The sequence below is a fragment of the Eupeodes corollae genome, chromosome 3 (genome assembly GCF_945859685.1).
Source record: "Eupeodes corollae chromosome 3, idEupCoro1.1, whole genome shotgun sequence".
Lineage (NCBI taxonomy): Eukaryota > Metazoa > Arthropoda > Insecta > Diptera > Syrphidae > Eupeodes > Eupeodes corollae.
The window spans coordinates 96,356,529-96,375,940 of record NC_079149.1 but is presented as its reverse complement, the minus strand read 5'-3'; the positions used below and the strand labels follow the sequence as shown (position 1 = coordinate 96,375,940).

General features: G+C 34.3%; 2 protein-coding genes across 4 annotated transcripts in view; both read left to right on the top strand.

Annotated features, from left to right (window-relative positions):
* The window catches only part of LOC129949002 (protein cappuccino), a 171,284-nt gene that overhangs the window by 70,083 nt on the left and 81,789 nt on the right, over positions 1-19,412 (top strand). For all 3 annotated transcript variants that reach the window (XM_056060185.1, XM_056060186.1, XM_056060184.1), the window contains one exon: positions 18,404-19,021. In XM_056060185.1, the coding sequence (XP_055916160.1) occupies positions 18,404-19,021 (618 nt within the window). The remainder of the gene's footprint in view (positions 1-18,403; positions 19,022-19,412) is intronic.
* Positions 6,110-7,256, top strand: LOC129949004 (uncharacterized). The gene has a single exon (XM_056060188.1). The coding sequence runs from the start codon at positions 6,381-6,383 to the stop codon at positions 7,071-7,073; it is 693 nt and encodes a 230-aa protein (XP_055916163.1). The 5' UTR covers positions 6,110-6,380; the 3' UTR covers positions 7,074-7,256.

Genomic DNA, 19,412 nt, shown 5'->3' with positions numbered 1-19,412 from the left:
GAAAATTTACTTAACAACAATATTTTGCATATTTTTTATATTTTTTTTCGAGGTATTTAAGTCGCAGACCAGTTTTTACCAATTGTATGCCAAAAATGTTATTCTTCGATGCGTGACAATGTAAAGGGTGTTTTTTTAGACGTGTGGTTCTTAGGAAGAAATAAACCCTTTTAATTTAATTGTATGGCCAAGAGTAAAGCTTTATTATAATCATAACGTTGCGCTTTAAAGCTTTAAAATGATTTTGGAAAAGTGCCCGAATATTCTATTCCAAGACGTAAATCGCACGGTCTTCGAGGCTCAGTAGTAGGCCCACGTTACGAGATAAAACTGTCATCGAAGGTTTTCTTTAATGAATTGATTGTTTCCTTGAGTCGAGTGGACCGAACAATTATTTTTGTAATATTGTTTAGAAGTATAAGTTTATTTATTATGAAATAGAGAACTAAATTAAGAATAAATTTGACAGCTGTCAAAAATACCAACAATGAAAAAAGTATTGTCAGATTCAAAACTACACGTCAAACAAAACACCAATTGTAATACAAAATTTTACAGCACTAGCAAAGTGCTGGTTCGAGAGATATTTTTTACTTTTATTTTTAAAAGCTTTTGTTCGTGTATTTAAAAAGTCTATTCAAAATATTTAAAGTATTTTGAGATTTAAAAACGGACCTACGAAAAAGAGTTTCTTTTTAAAAATTTAAGTGTCATTTTATTTCTCAATAAAACATTCAATTTTTCATTCAAAAATCATTAGAGTGGTATTTTTTAAATTAATTTTGTAAATAAATTTTTTAGTTGAGTTTAAAAATATTTTTGAAATACAATTATTTAGAGCTTATTAATATACGTTTTACATTTGAACTTCGTAAAAAATAACGACTCGTTTTCGAGATATACAATTTCGAGAAAAAAAAAACATTTAATATTTGTTTAAAAATGGAAATTATTTTTGATCATTTAATGTTATTGAGACATTATAAGAGCTTGTGCCGAACAAACAATATTTAAATGGAAGAACGTAAGAAAAACAACTTGAAAGAAGCCAAACTTAGAAAAAAAATATTAAGTGAAATTAAAAATAAAAACAATTCTTGTTGTTTTTTGAGAAAACTGAAATTTACAATTTTTGGCCAAAACATATGTATAAGGACTACTGTTATTTTTAGTCTTAAGAAAATGGAAAAAACTTCTAACGTGAATCGGATTAATACCTTAATATCCAAGTTTGAACTCAATTGTTCCATTGGTGTGGGTTGTAGGGGCAAGAACAGGTAGACAGACCAACGGGTTTGGGGGACCCACTTTTTCGATTCTTCTACCATCGTAATGTTACGTTTGATTAAAATCTCGAATTCGAAATTCTTTAGGAACGTAAAACTTGTCATATAGTTCCTTTATTTCGCCAGTAAAAAGAGGATCACTTAAATTTTTTTGATAGTCCATTTTGCTTCTTTTGATGTTATTACCAGTAAAACAAATTTTTTTTTAAATCGGTATTTCCTCTGGTTTTTAAGATTCGACCGATGAAAAAAGGTACTTCTAACGTTCGTATACACACACAAACATCTCTTTTAAAAACTTTAATTTAAAGTCTATGGACCTTAAAATTCGAACGTCGAACATTTTAAAATTTTTAATTCGACAAATCGGATTGATTACAAAAACTTCCTATGAGAAGTTCATAACTTACATAAATGTTTTTTCAATACCTGAAACTTGAAGTTCGTCAAGACCTTTGGTCTAACACTGCCACGAGACATGACCTGTAATGCCTGTCTTGTCTCCGCATAGATGTATATATTTATCTCAATCTTAAGTAACTGAGTCTCGTCTCAAACTCGTTCTCTAATCTTGTCGTGAAAAGTTGAATTTATTACCTCTTGATTTGACAGATGATGAATTCCCAATTTAAAGAAAAAAAGTAGATTTTGACATATTATAAGGACATATTACATTAAACCGTCAAATGAAATCAGTAATTGGTTAAGTTTTAGAAATTGTTTGTGGCTCTAAATCTCGAAGAGTACCAACACCTTTAAGTCATTTCTGAGTGAGAGTCAAGATTTGATGAGGCCTACGTAATTATACCAAATCCAAACGGATTTTTTGTGAAAGCACTTTCCATAACAAGAATTAAACTAAAAATATTTTCCAATCTCTGCTAAAATGTAAAACACATAAACAAATTTAGATTGGCACGAAGGTTTAATCCGAACTTCTCATAACAGTTCTAAACTTCGCCTTTAAGGTGTTTCCACACGTAAAAAAAAAAACATTTTTAGAAATATTTCAAAAGCAAAGAAACATTTCACTCCAAAAAAAAACAATCTGCAAAGTTTCTATTTTTTTTTAACGAATTGGAAACATTTCCGAAACGGTTTTTAAACAATGATTCCTGAAATGTTTCTTTGGTGTGGACACAGCTTTAGGTATACTATAATGACTTAATAACATCTAAATAAATACGATTTGGTGGCACAACAGTCCTTGACATACAACTCTCAACAATTTGTCTGTGCGAGTAATGTTATCACGGATGGAGGGGACCTACAGCTTTAAGTTGACTAACAACAACTAGTTTTTGAGAAAGCACTTTTCATGAAAAGAATTACTCTTGAAGGATTTGTCCATTCCTCGCAAGAGGCAGTACCGGTGAAAAAAAAACTTTAAATGGTACAGGCAGGGAATGAACCCAAGACCTCTGGTATGACAGTCCTACACACTAACCATCACGGCGGGCGGTGCTGGTACTACATTAATAACATCTACCTGTTTCAATATTTAATAGGTTTTGGCTTATTTACTTCAACTTGGGCAACTTGTTGTGAAGTGGAAAAGTTTTAACATGAAGAATATTCCGAAATGTTAATATTGACACCGAAACCGATAATTTCAATTATTGAACATTGTCCCATTGGGACCTGGATTTGGCTTTAACTTGGCTGCTGCAAAAACTAAAGCCAAACTGTCAGACAATATTGAGCCTTGAGTTGAGATTTTTAAAAATGTATGCTGGAATTTCAGATTTAACAAAAAAAAACTTCTCTATAAAGGCTGGCTTTTACTGCTCAATCTGATGAAAACTACTGTGTTCAATTAAGCATCATTGCTCTTAGCAGTACTGTTTGTTTGTTAAGATTATGGCAACGTTATTGGGACTTGTCCTTCAATGGACAAAAAATGCATCCAATGAACATCTGCATAGCTTTGATGCATTTCAAGAACCCATTTTTTTTTTTGTGTAGTTTGTCGAGGATTAAGATTAGTCACAATAAAAAGCATTATGCCTGCTTTGTAGACTTTAAGGCAGCATTTGTAAAAGCTTTAGAAAAGCTCTATCAACAGACTGAAACGTACGTATTTGATGGAGAAAATATATCAAAGAAATTGGGAGTCAATCCAGGAGTAAGACAAGGTTGCAATTTAAGTCCTTTGCTCTTCGCGCTGTTTCTCGATGACCTGACTGAATATCTGCCTTGTGGAGTAAGGTTTGGTGACAAGCTGGTGAAAGTCATAATGTATGCGACGGTATTGTCATGTTTGCTGAGTCACCCACGTCCTTACAAATGATGATAAACAGACTAGCAGAATATTGCAAGCTATGGAGCTTAGAGGTAAACACGGTAAAGACTAAAGTAATGATCTTTCAAAACGAATGCAAAGTATCGAGCTTTTAATGCTACCCCGAGATCGGTTATTTTGTATGGAGCACAAGTGTGGGGACTAAAAAAATATGATGTAGTAGACTTTTTTTCTGAGGAAATCATTCTTTCTACCAATAAACACTCCCAAGTATATGTACTCTCTCGAAACCGGTTTGCCAACACTTTTTATTTCATCCTGGATGTATGCAGTTATATATAAAAAGATGTGGTTCGAAGATTGGCGCAAGCTTGCAGCGGATTGTGGATATACTTTTAATGTAGTAGGAAAAGCCGTAATCCAGATAAAGAAAATGCTTTATGAAACTATTCGAACCATTGATGAAAACGTAAGATACTCATTTATTGAACGCGCTAGAGCCTCAACAGAACGGCAATTCTACTCCAAATTGAACTACAATCTAAACGAATCAAATTATGTCCATTCAAACTTGTCGTGCAGTGCAATAGGTGTCATATTTAAGATGAGAGGGGAGCTTTGCGTCTCAACTATATGCCACACAGACCCGATTTAAATCACATCTGCAGTATTAATATATTAGCCACTTTCTTGGAACATGTCCAATCTTAAAGGAATTAAGAAGGACATTTTTTGGTAGAAATACTTTAAGGAAAGAAGAAGATGAATGGAACTTGCTAAACGGTCAAAACTGGAATCAGCTCACAGAATATTATACTGAAGCGACATCATAAAGAAATAAAATTATTAATGAGTGTTTCTACTTTTTTATATTCTTGCCGAAATATGAGATTTAAATCATTTTTAATTAACTTAAAATTTAAATTTTGTTTTGACTAAACTAAAAGTTGCAAAAATTGTTTATATTCTTTTTTGAAAATGTGTAAATATATAAAAGAAATCGAATTCAAACTATTTTTAAATTATTAAAAAAAATAATAATAAAAACATCACTTTGATAGAGATACTTGAAACTAAAATATTTAAAAATTTAAGCATTGTAAAGTAACCACTCGGGCCGACGGCATATCTGCCATGCCCTATATATTATTCAATACTTATAAGGAAAACCATCTGATGAATAAAAATTTATCTAAATCTAAAAAAGAACCCAATTATCGAAAAAATGCCGGCGGCGTTTATGATGATCTCCACTGAAATGAGTTCTTCTGAACTTTAAAAGCTCCCAGACCTAAATTCTTATGAAACATACGGCGGCGTACAGTCGTTTGTGGAAAGTCTAATTTTTGAGCGAAGTACACGGTTTCGATTCTTCCAATCACTTACAAGTAGTTTGGCTGAAATTTGTGTTTTTTTTTCTTCTTGGCGATTGACCTAAAAGTGCTTTAGTTTTCTAATGGTTAGAAAATGGTCACCATTTTTGTAGTACATTTTAACAATTTCCGAAATAATGGGCTCTTTAAAATTAAAATTGCTTTTATAAATCACAAATTTGAATTTCTTTATTGTATTTATATTTATTTAAATACATTGGTTTTTAAGCTCTTAAGTTAGTCAAAAACACATTATTTAAAATAAAGCCTTAGCTTGTACTTTGTCTGTTATATCTCACTTCATCAGTTAAAAAGTAAAACTGACTTCCTCGACTTAAGTTACGACCCAAACTACTAAAGTGGGAGCGCTTGTAAAAACTCACTTTTTGTTTTGGACAGCATAAAATTTAAGCTGTCACTTTCTATACAAATTTTTTAGTTACGTTTTATTAAGATCAATTTCTTATGTCTCATAACAAAGTTCATTCATAAGTCTTGAAATAAAATAAATAACATCTTCATTTGTTTCCGCAAGTACCAGGTACATATAAGTATCCACCTTATTAGCAAACAACTCACAATTTATTTCCACAAACGAACCTTGCCTCATTGATCTGATCAGTGATGATCGTATATCCAAAAAAAACTTATAAGGTGTGTACACTGTGCCTGTATAATTTTGTCATCGAAAATTGATATTCAAAACCTCGTATCACCTCTTTTCTTTATGTAACATCAAATTAAGTTCAACCAATTTCCATACTTTCGCTGAAAATGTCTGCATTCTTTGAAAAGCAACTTCTCTACATGTTCTAGGTTCCTTCTAGAGAGACCTCATTAGTCCACATAGGTACAGTTAATGCGTCTTAAGCCTTATTTGATTGTTTCGAAGTAAATATTTCGAATTCCAATCTAACTATTATAGTGTCACAGTTAAGCAAGCACCACAAAATATAATTGACTCAAAACAAAGTACCTGCGCGGTGCGTGCGTACGTTCGTTCAAGTCGCACAAGCCACAATCAAAATATCACAGTTCTTTTGGGCAGAGAAAGTCTCATATACATTGACTTTGGAGGTACGTGATAACAAGAACTATGCTCAATTAACTAATTTCCATTCCGATCACACTTCGATCGGATGTGCAACGAAACGCTAGCAACTCCACTTTCTTCCACACCATCATCCTCAAACACAGTGTTGAAGCTTTAACCGATCCGCGAAGAAGTCGTATATTTTTGTTACTGACCATTATCATCGATTTAGCAATGATCCATTGCTTATAGGCAGATTGATATTCACTTCCCACATGACACATTTGTCCAATTCGTGCAGTCCCAGCAGTCGGTAATTGAACGAACTTTTAGTTGGTCAGTCGGTGGCTATCAGTGAAGGTGTCTTATTAACGAAACGCACGCTTCGAACCAGGTGTACCTGTATTCATATATCGGTTTACTTATACTGCGAGTACCTTAAAACAATGAATCGATTATTAATAAAAATCTTGTGTTTTGGCTTGATTGGCCTTGAGATTGTGAATGCTGGTCCCGCCAACAACGAGGATACGTACCTGCAAGCCTTTCAAAACTCCCACCAACCATCTGATCTGTATGGACCTCCTCCAGGATATAACTATGAACCGCAGATTCAGCAACCCCAACAGGAGTACGGTCCACCACAGCCGGTGTACGGACCTCCTCAGCCAGAGTATGGTCCTCCACCTCACGCAGAATACGGTCCGCCACCGCAAACAGAATACGTCAACCATCCTCCGTCAGTGATCTACCATGAGTATCCTAAACCCCAGTCCATACCCTACAACCATCACCAAGTCTCACTACCCGAATGGTTGTTGGGAAAACTAAAGCTCAAGTTGAATATTTTCACCCTCGGAAAGATCCTGTTGAAGCTAATTATCTTCAAGAAGATCGTCAAATTCATCGGAGTCATTTGTTTGCTGTTGTTCCTCCCGAAATTAGGAGCTCTCTTCAAGATGGACGAACCTGCTGATAGTGGTGATGCTGGAGATAGCGGCGATGCATCAATTGAGATGAGGGAATTCCGTACCGACAGGGATTACTTTAATGAGCGTTTGGAAGATGCAGCTAGACAAGTCCTGAAATCTCTTGAAGACTTTACAAAACGATACGGAAACCAAGAAAGCAGAAGATAGATGCATTGTTGTTTTAGTGAAAAACTAAAAAAAAACGAGTTCCCTGTTTAAGTTTAAAACTAAAATTATTTATTTAAAATAATTATTTATTTAGATTACTATTATTTGTTAGTTTTATAACTTCAACATTTTTGTTTCAACTTATAAGACAAAATACAAAACTATTTAATTGCAGCGTGTAAATCTTTGTGTTTCATTTTTAAAAAGATCAGTTTCAATTTTCTTAGAAAACATAACCAGAATAAAAACGGTTTTAAAATATTTATTAACTTAAAAAAATGCGGTCTTACACTCAGTTTGGACTAAAAAATTGTGTTAAGGGAAGTTAGGGAAGAGAATATCAATAGCTTTCCAATTGAGCTCTAGTGACGAATAAGTGGAAAATCTTACATGTTGTTTTTGTTAGAAACTTTTCGGTAATTCAAAAAAGGCATAATATTTTGTATACTTTATGCTATAAAAGTCAGGCTTGTAGAAGAGTGCTGTCTTTTCTGAATGCAGTCTCTAAAAATCGAATGCAATTAAAAGATTGTATTAATTGATTTCACTTTGAGACTTCACACTTCAAATTATCCAATCACCATTTACTGGTAGCAAAAATATTGCAAGCATTTGTTATTCCCATTCATTTAACAGCAATCAATTGAATGCAATCTTTAAGAATTCATGTATTCTTTGCATTCTTTTGCACTCCTTGAAATGTTGTCATTAAACTGGGGTAGAAGTCCAAATGAGCCGGAGAACAGTTTATTCTATGTAAAGCAAAGAAAGCAAAATTTACAAAAGAATGGGAAAGAATGCAAATAATGCAAAAGAATGTTTTCAAAGAAAGCATGAATTCTCAAAGATTGCATTCAATTGATTGCCGTAAAATGAATAGGAGGAGAAAATGATTACAATATTTTTGGAACAAGTTAAGATTATATAACTTGAAGTCTGAACAAAAAATATTTTCACCTAGAATATGTTGAGAAAACAAATGATACCACTTCCAAATTAATTGTACGCATCAAAATATACCATATTTGATATTTAGCCAAAGTTTTAGAAAAATCAAAGTATGTAACAATTTTTTGTCAAAAAAACCCGAAAAATTGTACTAAAAGTTGGTAAAAGTTTATTTTTGATTCGAAGATCTTAGTAACACTTAAAAATATTGGTGTAAAATTAACTTTATCTTATAAAAAATATTGTTTTCAACATGTTGTAAAATTTTTATAAAAATGAAAATCTACAAAAAATTGCTAATATCTGATTTTCGAATCAAGAATGAAGACATTGACTTTGAAATTATTTTTATTATATACATATTCAAGGATTTGAAAGGAAGTTTTCACACATAGAGGTTTAATATTCCTTAACAGTTGAATGATATTCACATAGTACGGCTAAGGAACTAATCTTTTCTCGAAAGTACGACTGAAGTTAGCCTCTAGAGTATACTGAAGAGAATTCCTAGAGTCGGTAGTATTATGGCTGAAACACAAACACGCTTTGAATGACATTTCTATACTAACCAATGGGAATCCCTATAAAAGCAAATACTGTGTAGCTGTTAGACAAAAACAAACACGCTACGTCTTCGTCTGCGTTACGAGGTTGCTTTGAATGACGCTTCTAATATGACATTTCTAAAATGACACTTCTGTCATTAGGAGCAGTAGCTTTTAACAAAAGTTTGTTAGATGAGAATTTTGAAATCGAAGTTATCACAGAAATAGCTTACACAGCCTATCGTGGGTACGTTGAGCTCATGGAGCAAAAAGAATGGAGACTAGAGACGTTCGTAGGTCCGCGAGCTCAATGTATGGAGTTCTTCGAAACTAATTTTCTGTTCTACAAAAACAAAACGTTTTCAAGAAAAAAATGTATAGTTATTCTATGTATATTTCAATAGCTTACCTTTTTTTCGTTTTCTAATACAGAATAGTTATCCCTCTAAATGCAAATGTATTTTGTTTGTTGAGCTGTTATACATTCAAATGTTCAACAAGTTTGAAGGCACATTACGTTACATTACGTTCTTTTCCTTACGATTGTCAAACGAAACGTGAGGTCAAAGCTTCATTGTGATAGCATGTATTGAATTCCTATGGCTGAACTCGTAAACGTCAGGAGACGCCGAAGCTGAAGCATGTTTCAGCCATTATAAAGGGTGTCCCAAAATTAACGCAAGATTTGAATTTGCCGCCATTTGTGCAGTGAAGTGTTGGCAACCATGAAAAAAAAGCAATTTGACAGCTAACAGTATAGGGTTATTAAAAATGGAGCGTTACACGATAGAACAACGTGTCTTCATTATTAAAGAATATTTCAAAAATAGTGAAAGCTTGGTGGCTGCAGTTCGAAAATTTCATACAAAATATGGTCGGAATAGTGTTTTAACTTCGTCAACAGTGAAGAGATTAATTGAAAAATTTATGGAGACTGGATCCGTTGGAGACGCCAAACACACTGGTCGTCCAAAAACAAGCCGTTCAAATGTGAATGTCGAAGCAGTGCGTGAAAGTGTTGCTGACAATCCAGGAACCTCAATTCGACGTCGTGGATAAGAATTGCAAATTTCAAGAATCTCTCTACAGCGTATACTCACCAAAGATCTGTGTCTTCATGCTTACAAAATTTAATTAACACAACAATTGAAGCCTAATGACCATGGACAGAGAAGAGAGTTCGTTGAATGGATTATTGAACATCAACAAATGGACCCTGATTTTTCAAGCAAAATCATCCTAAGCGATGAAGCATATTTTCATCTTGATGGCTTTGTCAATCGCCAAAATTGACGCATTTGGGGTTCGGAGAACCCACATGTGATTGTCGAAAAACAAATGCATCCACAACGCGTGACTGTATGGTGTGAATTTTGGGCTAGAGGCATAATTGGGCCATATTTTTTTGAAAATGATGCTGGTCAAGCAGTGACTGTTGCTGGTGCTCGATATCGCGACATGATTACACAGTTCTTTCTGCCAAAATTGGATGATATTGATGTGTCCAATATGTGATTTCAACAAGACGGTGCCACATGTCATACACCCCGTGAAACAATTCAATTACTGCATGAGACATTTCCAGGTCGTGTACTCTCTCGTTTCGGTGATAAAAATTGGCCTCCTAGATCGTGTGATTTAACACCATTAGACTTCTTTTTATGGGGTTATTTGAAATCACAATTCAGCCACATTTATGTAGAATGGTCATGGAAAATTTCAACAAAAGAGTGCGCATGTGCATGCAAAGCCGTAAATGCCATTTGTCCGATGTGTTATTCCATACATAACCCTATTCTATGTACTTTACGAGTCAATAAAAATATTACTATCAAAAGACTAAAAACGGCGTTTTCTATTTAATTCAAATCTTGCGTTAATTTTGGGACACCCTTTAGATAAGATATACAAAACAAAAATTTCGAGAGTTTCCTTGATTGTGGTAAAGGCGATAAATTTTTAAAATTGTTCGTTTATTTATCTTTTTATTTGTGTTATTTATTTATTTATTCAACTTTTCACAACAACAAAAAAATTCAATAGTACGGTTAACTCAAAAGTGAGAAAATAACAATAGAAATAGTTCCACACATTGTAACATATATTTTAAATCTTCAGGTAATAAATTTGAAAAATCCCTTGAAGAAGCTGGAAAATAGCCAGCAAAACGTTCGGGTAACAGAAGATGAATTAGTTTTTTATTAATTGCATCAAGAATATTGATCATTAAAGCCCAATAAAACAAAATTTTAATTTAACGAAAAGAGGCAGCAGCATTGAGTTATAGGCGCATTAAATTCTTATCGTTTTCTGATTCCCAGTCTAACAAAGTTGTCTAGGCAGAATTTAATGAGCTATCATATATTATGATTGAGAATCCACATCCGAAGAGCAGGGTTGTGAATCTAAAAATGAATGTAAACCCACGAAAGTATTATCATCAAGCGAAAGACAGGGGATCATTAATAAAAATATTAAAAAAGTAGCGGAAACAGGACAGAGCCCTGGGGCACACTAGAATTTGTGGTTATTAGACTTGAACCAACCCAATACTTTCTGGATTGTACGGTCTGAAAGATAGTTTCTAATTCAATGAAGAAGAGATTCGTCAAAATCTTAAGTCAGGCCAGTGAATTTGTATGTTTTGAGATCTTTTAGGACTCTGACTGCTATACGGGTGTGATAGAAGATTGGGCCATAAAATCATTATCGCTCTCAAGCACAAAGAACCATTTGATTTTTGCATTTTATTAAAAAAAATATATAATCTTGGATATTGATTTCTGTATTTCCTGGAAACAAGCACTGTTTTCTCTCCTGTCAAATGCCAACAAAAGAGATATCATAATTATTTAAGCAGCACAGTGTTTGCATCTTAAAACATAATCTGTGGACGTTTTAAGTTTCTTAAATCAATAATTTAAAAATGTATATGGTTTACATTGATGAACATAAACATTTTTTTCACAAAAAAATGTTTCTTTAGATGAATAAATTTCATTCATATCTTATCAACTGTTAAGCCTCAACTTTTTTGGCGGAGAAAAATTGTTGCTGTTGGTCGGTCTATTGAATACAAATTCATCATTTATTTGTTACAGAAACTCATGTTTAACAACTTCGATTGATTTGAGTTAAATATTTATGCGGATTTCCTCTAGACATTAAGACTTTTATAATGTGTATGCATATACATAATAAATTAGGTTTAATATTCAACGGTAAAACATTTCTTGGAATAATTTCAAATAATTTTATTGCCAAAAATAAAACAATAATATATGAATGAAAATGGTTAATAAATAACCTATTTGGATCGTTATCTGACATTTATTATAAAATGGTTACTGAATAAAAACAAAACATAAAAGGTGCTAGCTACACCAACATGGTCTGTAACTGTCAAAGTCTATGCCAAAATTGGCCAATAACAAGTTCATGGAATTATACAATTTATTCATTAATTTCAAACCAGACGCATGAAAAAGGTATAACAAATATTTGACAAATAGGTACAAATAAATTTCGCTCAAAAATAGACATCTTCTGTCAAAGAATGCAGGCATAATTTTAAAAGCTTTTCAAAGTAAACAGCGTCGCATAAGTCCCAAAAATCAAAATATAGTGAAAGGCAAGTTCATGACCTTACAGAATTTGGTTATCTTAACAATAACAAAATAAATAAAAAAAAGTATTAAGATTTGAAAAAATACTTTTTCGACAAAAATATCTTGAAAACCAAAAAAATATGGACTTTACAAAATAGAATATATTGACGCACAATTATTTTAATAATTAATATAAAAAAAAAACTATATTTAAAGATGATATTCGGAAAAATAAAAAAGGGGCGGGAACGCAACCCACACATATAATTTCAACTTGTAGTGGATGCGCACTCACCTTAAATAAGCATTCATATTTCAAAGCTCAATGTTATCTATCGAAATCTAAAGCTCAATGTTATCCATCAAAATCTAAAGCTCAAATCTAAGTAAACCATGTAAAAACACAGAATGCAGACATTTTGCACTTCCGTTTTTCTCTCGGCCATTTCGATCGTATCTTTCATCCGAGTCGGTAGAACAGGAGCAGGACACAAAAAGAAACTACCTTGTGCTGGTGCAACGAATAACTCCTCCATAAATTAATATAATAAATAAAGATTCATTTTATTTTGTAAAGATTAAAAGTTAGTTCTTTCATTGTGGTTCCGAGAACCACGTTCGAGGAACAACAAACTTTATGATCATCTGTTGATATTTATATGAATACGAAAGTATTCAGATATTTAGAAGAAAAAGAAAAGTTTTAAGACAGCACCAATTTAATGTCATGTTCGGAGAAAACAGCATTTTCCTAACACAAACTGTAGTTGCCTTTAAATTCCTTAATCTCTTCAATTCCAACTTATTTAGTTTGACGAATATTAAGAGTGTAAGGTTTTTCTATAGTGTTTTTTCTTTCTTTAACAAATTATATTTATATTTAAATCAAAAACTTTTAAGATCTCAATAATTTAAAGAAATCCAATTTTTGATGTGAATTTGCGTTGGATGCTTTAGAATTTGTGCATTCAAGAGGACACAAGCGTCCACAGGTTTTTCTCAAAACCCACCTCTGTCTATCAACTCCTACTCTTACCTTCCCGCGGTGAACATCGGGTGCCTCAACTGGAGATTGGGTTCCAACCCCAGTGGAAAGTTGTTGGGGCAGCAAACGAGAGAGGGGGGAGAGGTGTTTTCACTAAGGCACCTCTCCTCATCCAGGCAGCAGTGGACGAATTCTCGAGATGGAATCAACGGTGGCGTCTACAGTTCCAGTAAGGTTGAACTACTTAGTGAACACCTTATAGGGCTTCTTCGACATATTCGGAGCCCAGGCCTATAAGGAGCGGTTTATCCGGCTCCCCTTCCTTGGAGTTATACTAAGGATCTAGCCCTCCAGGTTGGAGGTTGTGCCGTCGGGTGACTTCCCGGTCACGTAAAAAATACCTTTAATTGCGAAGCACCAACAAGCCTCGGAGACGGACGGATTTACTGTTGGCAACCCACGCAAACGAAATAATTACAACGAACTTCGGATCTGTACGTAAAATGTTAGGCCCCTTAACAGACCACGTGCAGCTGAACAATTAGCGGAAGCCCTAAACTGATGCAAGGCAGCTATTACCGCCATCCAAGAAGTGCGATGGGATGGACCGGGCAAATGCAAACTAAAAGACTGCGATATATACTACGGCGACTGCTACCGAGAACAAAGTCAGCGTCTTTTTGGGTGTGAATTTGTTGTTGGAACTAGACTCAGGCAAAAAGTCTTGAATTTCAACAGTGTGAGCGAGCGCATCACGACAATCTGCATTAATGCCAAATTCGCCAACATAAGCCTAATATGCGCTCATGCCCCAACAGAGGAGAAAGATGAAGACACCAAAGACATATTTTTCGAGCTCTTGGACAAGACATATGAGCAGTACCCTAGCTATGACATTAAAATTGTCTTAGTAGATTTTAATGCCAAGCTAAGAAGAGAAGACATCTTTGGTGGCATAATCGGGAGATACAGCCTACACGACACTACCTACGACAACGGATTCAGGCTGGTCGATTTCGCTACGGGGCGAGACGTTCTGTTAGCTAGTACGCAAGGGGCACATGGAAATCTCCTGATCAATCAACCGTCAATCAGATTGACCACATTGCGATCGACGCACGACACTTCTCCAGTATACAGGATATCCGAACATTCCGAGAGGCCAACATTGACTCGAACCACTACCTCGTTGTAGCCAAGGTACGGCTACGGATATCCCGATCCAAGCCGAAACAAGGAAGTACTGTGAGAAGTTTCGACGTTAGAAGGCTACAATCGCAAGAGACTGCCATGTCCTTTTCCGATCGAGTCTCTAATAACCTCTTAATGAGTCCTATACTTCCTGCATTAAGCATTGAAAACCAGTGGCAACATTGCCTTGCAGCCATCAGAGATGCCGCCTCTGAGGTGCTAGGTTTCAAACGGCCACCACAGCGAAACCCCTGGTTTGACGACGAATGCCGGCAAGCGCACGAGTTATGTCGATGTCAGCATACCCAGGGAAACACATATCGGATGTTCCCACAGGTGTTGCAAATACGATGACACCCAATAATAATAAAATGCATTTGCCAATCGTCGGACTCGTTAGAGTTCCAAGAAATGATGACATTGCTGATATTGGCAAATGCATTGGATCGACATAAGCTTCTTGCCAAAATTATTTTTTAGAATAAGTTGAGTCTGGTACATCAATAAAACAAGTTGCTTTACCTTTTTTTAAAAAGTGTTTCAATTAATAAAAGAACATAATTCAAGCAGCGAAACAAGAGGCACACAAAATGGCGCTGCACAAAAGGACTAGAGCTGCTCGCTAGCTCCACGAGCAGAAGAGGAGAGAGGAACACCGGCTTCTTTGACGGAAAAAAAGAGAGCATGAGAAGCGCGCGATCGAGGAGAAAGAGGGATGTCACAACAGGAATGAGGTTCGTTAATTTTACCAAAAGGTAAAAAAAAACCTCCACGAACCGAAGCCTGTAAAGACGATCAAGGGAACATCGTAGTAGAACCGCAGTCTATGCTGAGAATATGGAAAGATCACTTCTCCAAATTATATAATGGCGATGACGTACCGAATTCCGCTGTAAGGGAGATAGAACCATTCAACCTCGGCGACGCAGATCAACAATTCCGCCTACCCGACCTTGACGAAGTGAAGATAGCTATATCTAAACTTAAGTCAAACAAAGCTGCTGGAGCTGACGGCATCGCTGCCGAACTATTCAAAGCAACAGGCGATGACTTGGTACGGAGCATGCACCAACTCATCTGCAAAATATGGTCGGAAGAAAGCATGCCCGATGAGTGGAATCTCAGCATAGTGTGGCTGATACATAAGAAAGTATAAGATCCTCTCTGCGGTATTATGTAAACGTCCGAAGCCATTAGTCAACAACCTGATTGGTCCTTATCAGTGTGGCTTCAGACCAGCAAAATCCACTTGGAAAAAATCCAGGAGCTTCAAATCGACACCCACCATCTCGCCCCGCGTATGACAGCCTCCATAGGGAGGAACTCTACAGAGTAGAGTTTTGGCATCCCTGTAAAACGTATCCGTTTGTGCAGAATGACGATGGAGAATGCACGCCACTCTATCAAGGTCGGAAAAGATCTTACCGATTTATTTGTAAAAAAAAACTCAATTATTTCCCAAAACTTAACAAAATATTGAGAACAAAATTTTGTATAAGATGAAACAACTTTGAAGCCAATATCTTTAATTTTTTTAAATATATTTAAGTCGAAAATGTATTTTTAAAAACCTCTACAACTAATTTTTTCAATTTTGTTTTTAATTCAATTCATTTCAATCTTCTCAAAATTTTATCAGATTTCAAAAACGTTATTCGTTGCATGAAATTATTTTCGGGATAAAACCGTTTTTTGTTCGTAAAATACTCGAGGTGACAATTATTTTTTTCAGTTGTTTCAATGTAGAAAAAAATCGTTACTTTTTTAATTTTACTTTTTCCCAAACCTATAGTTTTGATTACGTCACATCGTATAATAAAAAATTTAATTGAAGTCGGTAGCGTTTCTGATTCGTGAGATAATTTTGGTTAACCAGTCCTTTCTGCATTATTATCGAATTCTCCGCTGGTTCTTGAGATATGCACGATAAAAAAAAGCTTTCCCAATGTACATTCACAAGTACACGAAGACATTGCTCTAAAAATCTCTTATGTATACTCTAGGAACATTGAAATGTCGAGTAATGTCAAAGTGTTTGATTCGACAAATATGATCGATTACAATAACTTCCTAGGGGAAGTTAAAAATGTACCTATAAAATAAAATTGTCTTCAAAAATTTGATTAACATACAATAAATCTAAAAATTAAACTTATTAACATAAGTTTTACATTTTTCGATACAAAATAGGAACCTGTTTTTGAGATATCGAATTTTGAAAAAAGAAATAATTTTTTTTTTTAAAACCCAAAAAGTAAAATGTGGCATTTTTTATTGAAATTGGTGCATTAGTTCTTAAGAAAACTGAAAAAAAAAAACAAAATAAAAGTTCTTTATTTTGTACCATTTTGGAGCAATACAAAAATATTTTTGTATTGTAAGAACCATAATTAAGAAAAAAATTGTTTAAAGAAACTTCAATAAAAGTCTATCTGTTCGTTTATGAAAAAATCGAATTTTTACCAACAAATTTATATGGACACTACTGTTATTAAGCAGTTGTCTAACTCGAATCGGCTAAAAACCTTAATTTCCAAATTTGAAGCCAATAGACCCAATGGTTTGATCTGTAGTGGCGTAGACAGACAGACGGATGGACGGAATCGGGAACCCCACTTTTTTCGACTTCTCTATTTTCGTAATGTCAAGTTGATTTAAAATCTCGAGTTCAAAATTTTAACGAATGCAAAGCTTGCCATATATGTAGTTCGCATATGTCACACTATAGGAGTTACGAGTATGATGAACACACATTTTAATTCTGTCAGCCTCTTTTACAGAAAATCAAAGAATATTTTTAAGCGGTTTCCGAAATGTGATAATTTAAAGAGTGGTTCACACACTCCTGACTCCCTCTGATAAAACGTCTAGATCCGCCCTTAAGTTAGACAAGCGTTATTGGTTCAAGAGATATTTAACGCCAACCAAATTGTTCATTTCTTTTAAAACTGACATCTTGATATTATTATTATGTGCAAAACAAAAAATATTAAAAGTCAATATGTTTGCTAGTTCTTAAGATATGGAGGACGAAAAACGTTAAAAATCTTTGTTTCAGATTCCGGTGACGTTCAAAATTTTCATTTCGATAAATTGCACCGATTGCAATTCCTTTGACGAGTTAATAATGTATAGCATTCATTTATTTATATTATTGTCATTAAACAATGATTTTCTTTTTTCGAAAAAACTAATGGACCGTTTTCTTACCAATAGTCCAAAAATCAAAAACAGAATAAGAATTGAAAAAGTACTTGACTAATGGCTAGTTTTAGTTTATTCACAATAATATTATTGAAAGTTTAAAAAAATCAATTTCAAAATAACAACAAATCTAGTAAGGCCGAATTGTCTACAATTTCCATAAGAGGAACAAAATGAACCAACTTTTAAGCACTTGTTAAAACAAACTTCCTCAAAAGACTTGATTAGAACTAATATAAAAATAAGCTTTGTCAAAGAACAAATAAGACCTCATTTAAACAAAAGCAAACAAATTGCTGAAAATAATAAAAACAATTGCTCGTAGGTAAATTTCTTATTATGTACATTATAATATTTTCGTTCATTCAAAATTTACTTAAGTGCAATTGAAATTCAATTTAAAAATAGCCGGCAAAAATACGTGTCGTTCGTCGCCGTTGTCGATGCCATAAATTTTCTACGAAGAATTCACTTTTGGTCTTCCTGCGCCATGATGACGGATTTCCACCATTTTGTTTGCATATGAGCTTGAAGCCAAGTCGAGTCGAATCAAGTATGTAGAAGGAATGTCAGCACCACCGTGTCGTCCTCTTATCTTCAGGAATTTATATCTTTCAACCATCTCATTACTTAACATGAATTATTTATACATCACCTCCCGCACCCATCCTCCCTTTTTGACGACCTCGAACATCCATCCATAGATTTAAGGCTGTCCCTTACCCTTTTTTCCATTATTTACTTATAAAAGTTTTTAATTTATTTATTTTCAATTTTCGTTTAAATTGTTTTCCTTCTTTTTACTGATTTGTATTTATGTATGTGTGTGTTTGTGTTTTATTTCCACAGCGGACAATCAATTGGGAAATTGTGACATTGTTGTCCTCAAGGAGACCTCATCAAGCTCTGATTCATTATTTACAGACCCCCTGACTCCGATTGGCTTCCAGGCGGAAATAAATCAGTGCTATTTCTCGGAGGAGAATCTTTGTGAAAAATCGACAGACGAAAGAACGTTGAGAGAATTGACAGCAGCAGCCCTAGCGGCCCGAAATTATCCACGACAGAATAATAAATACGAACGAACGCCATCACGAAGGCGAACAGCGACATATTATCGCGACGTGGCAGCCAGGCTGGCCAGATTGTCACAAACGGAAGTGACGCATTTAAATTTGACAGGTGGTAGCCGACCAATTTCGATTGACTACGACTGTGAATGTGCGGATGAGGAAATGGCTCTGCAATTGGGTAATAAGTTAGCTCAAGTATTGAGCAATAGCGGGGGTAGTGGTTCAAGTAGCGGAATCGGTATGATGGGAGCTACCGAGGATTCAGGGAATAATAATGGTGGTGGTGGTAGGAATTCAGCTGATTTGGGAATATTCAACATCGCCAAGTCGAAAAAAATTGAATTGCAAAATTTATCGTCAAGAATTCCATCAGGTGGTGATGTTGGTGTGTCAGGTGAGAATTTATACTATTTTTATTTTACTTTAAATTTCAAAAAAGTTAACATACTGAGGATAATTTTTTGTTAAAAATTCGTGTTGGGCTGTTGTTTAAGTTCTTTATTTTTTGAAGAATTTCATTTGAAATATTTATGGTACCAGAACTCGAAGAAAATGTTAACCTTTTAAAATTAGTTACACTTATATCAGTGGTCGACAAAATAAGTACTTTTTTAAAGGGATTAGGTTTTCCAAAATTTTCATTTCGTCTTACAATTTTTTATCACATAATTTTTTTTTTAAATCTTTCTTAAAAATGCTATAAAGACAACCAAAAACCGAGTTTTCTAAAGCTAATTTAAAACGCTTAACAAAAAATTCTATGACGGTTTTGAAAAGAACAAACC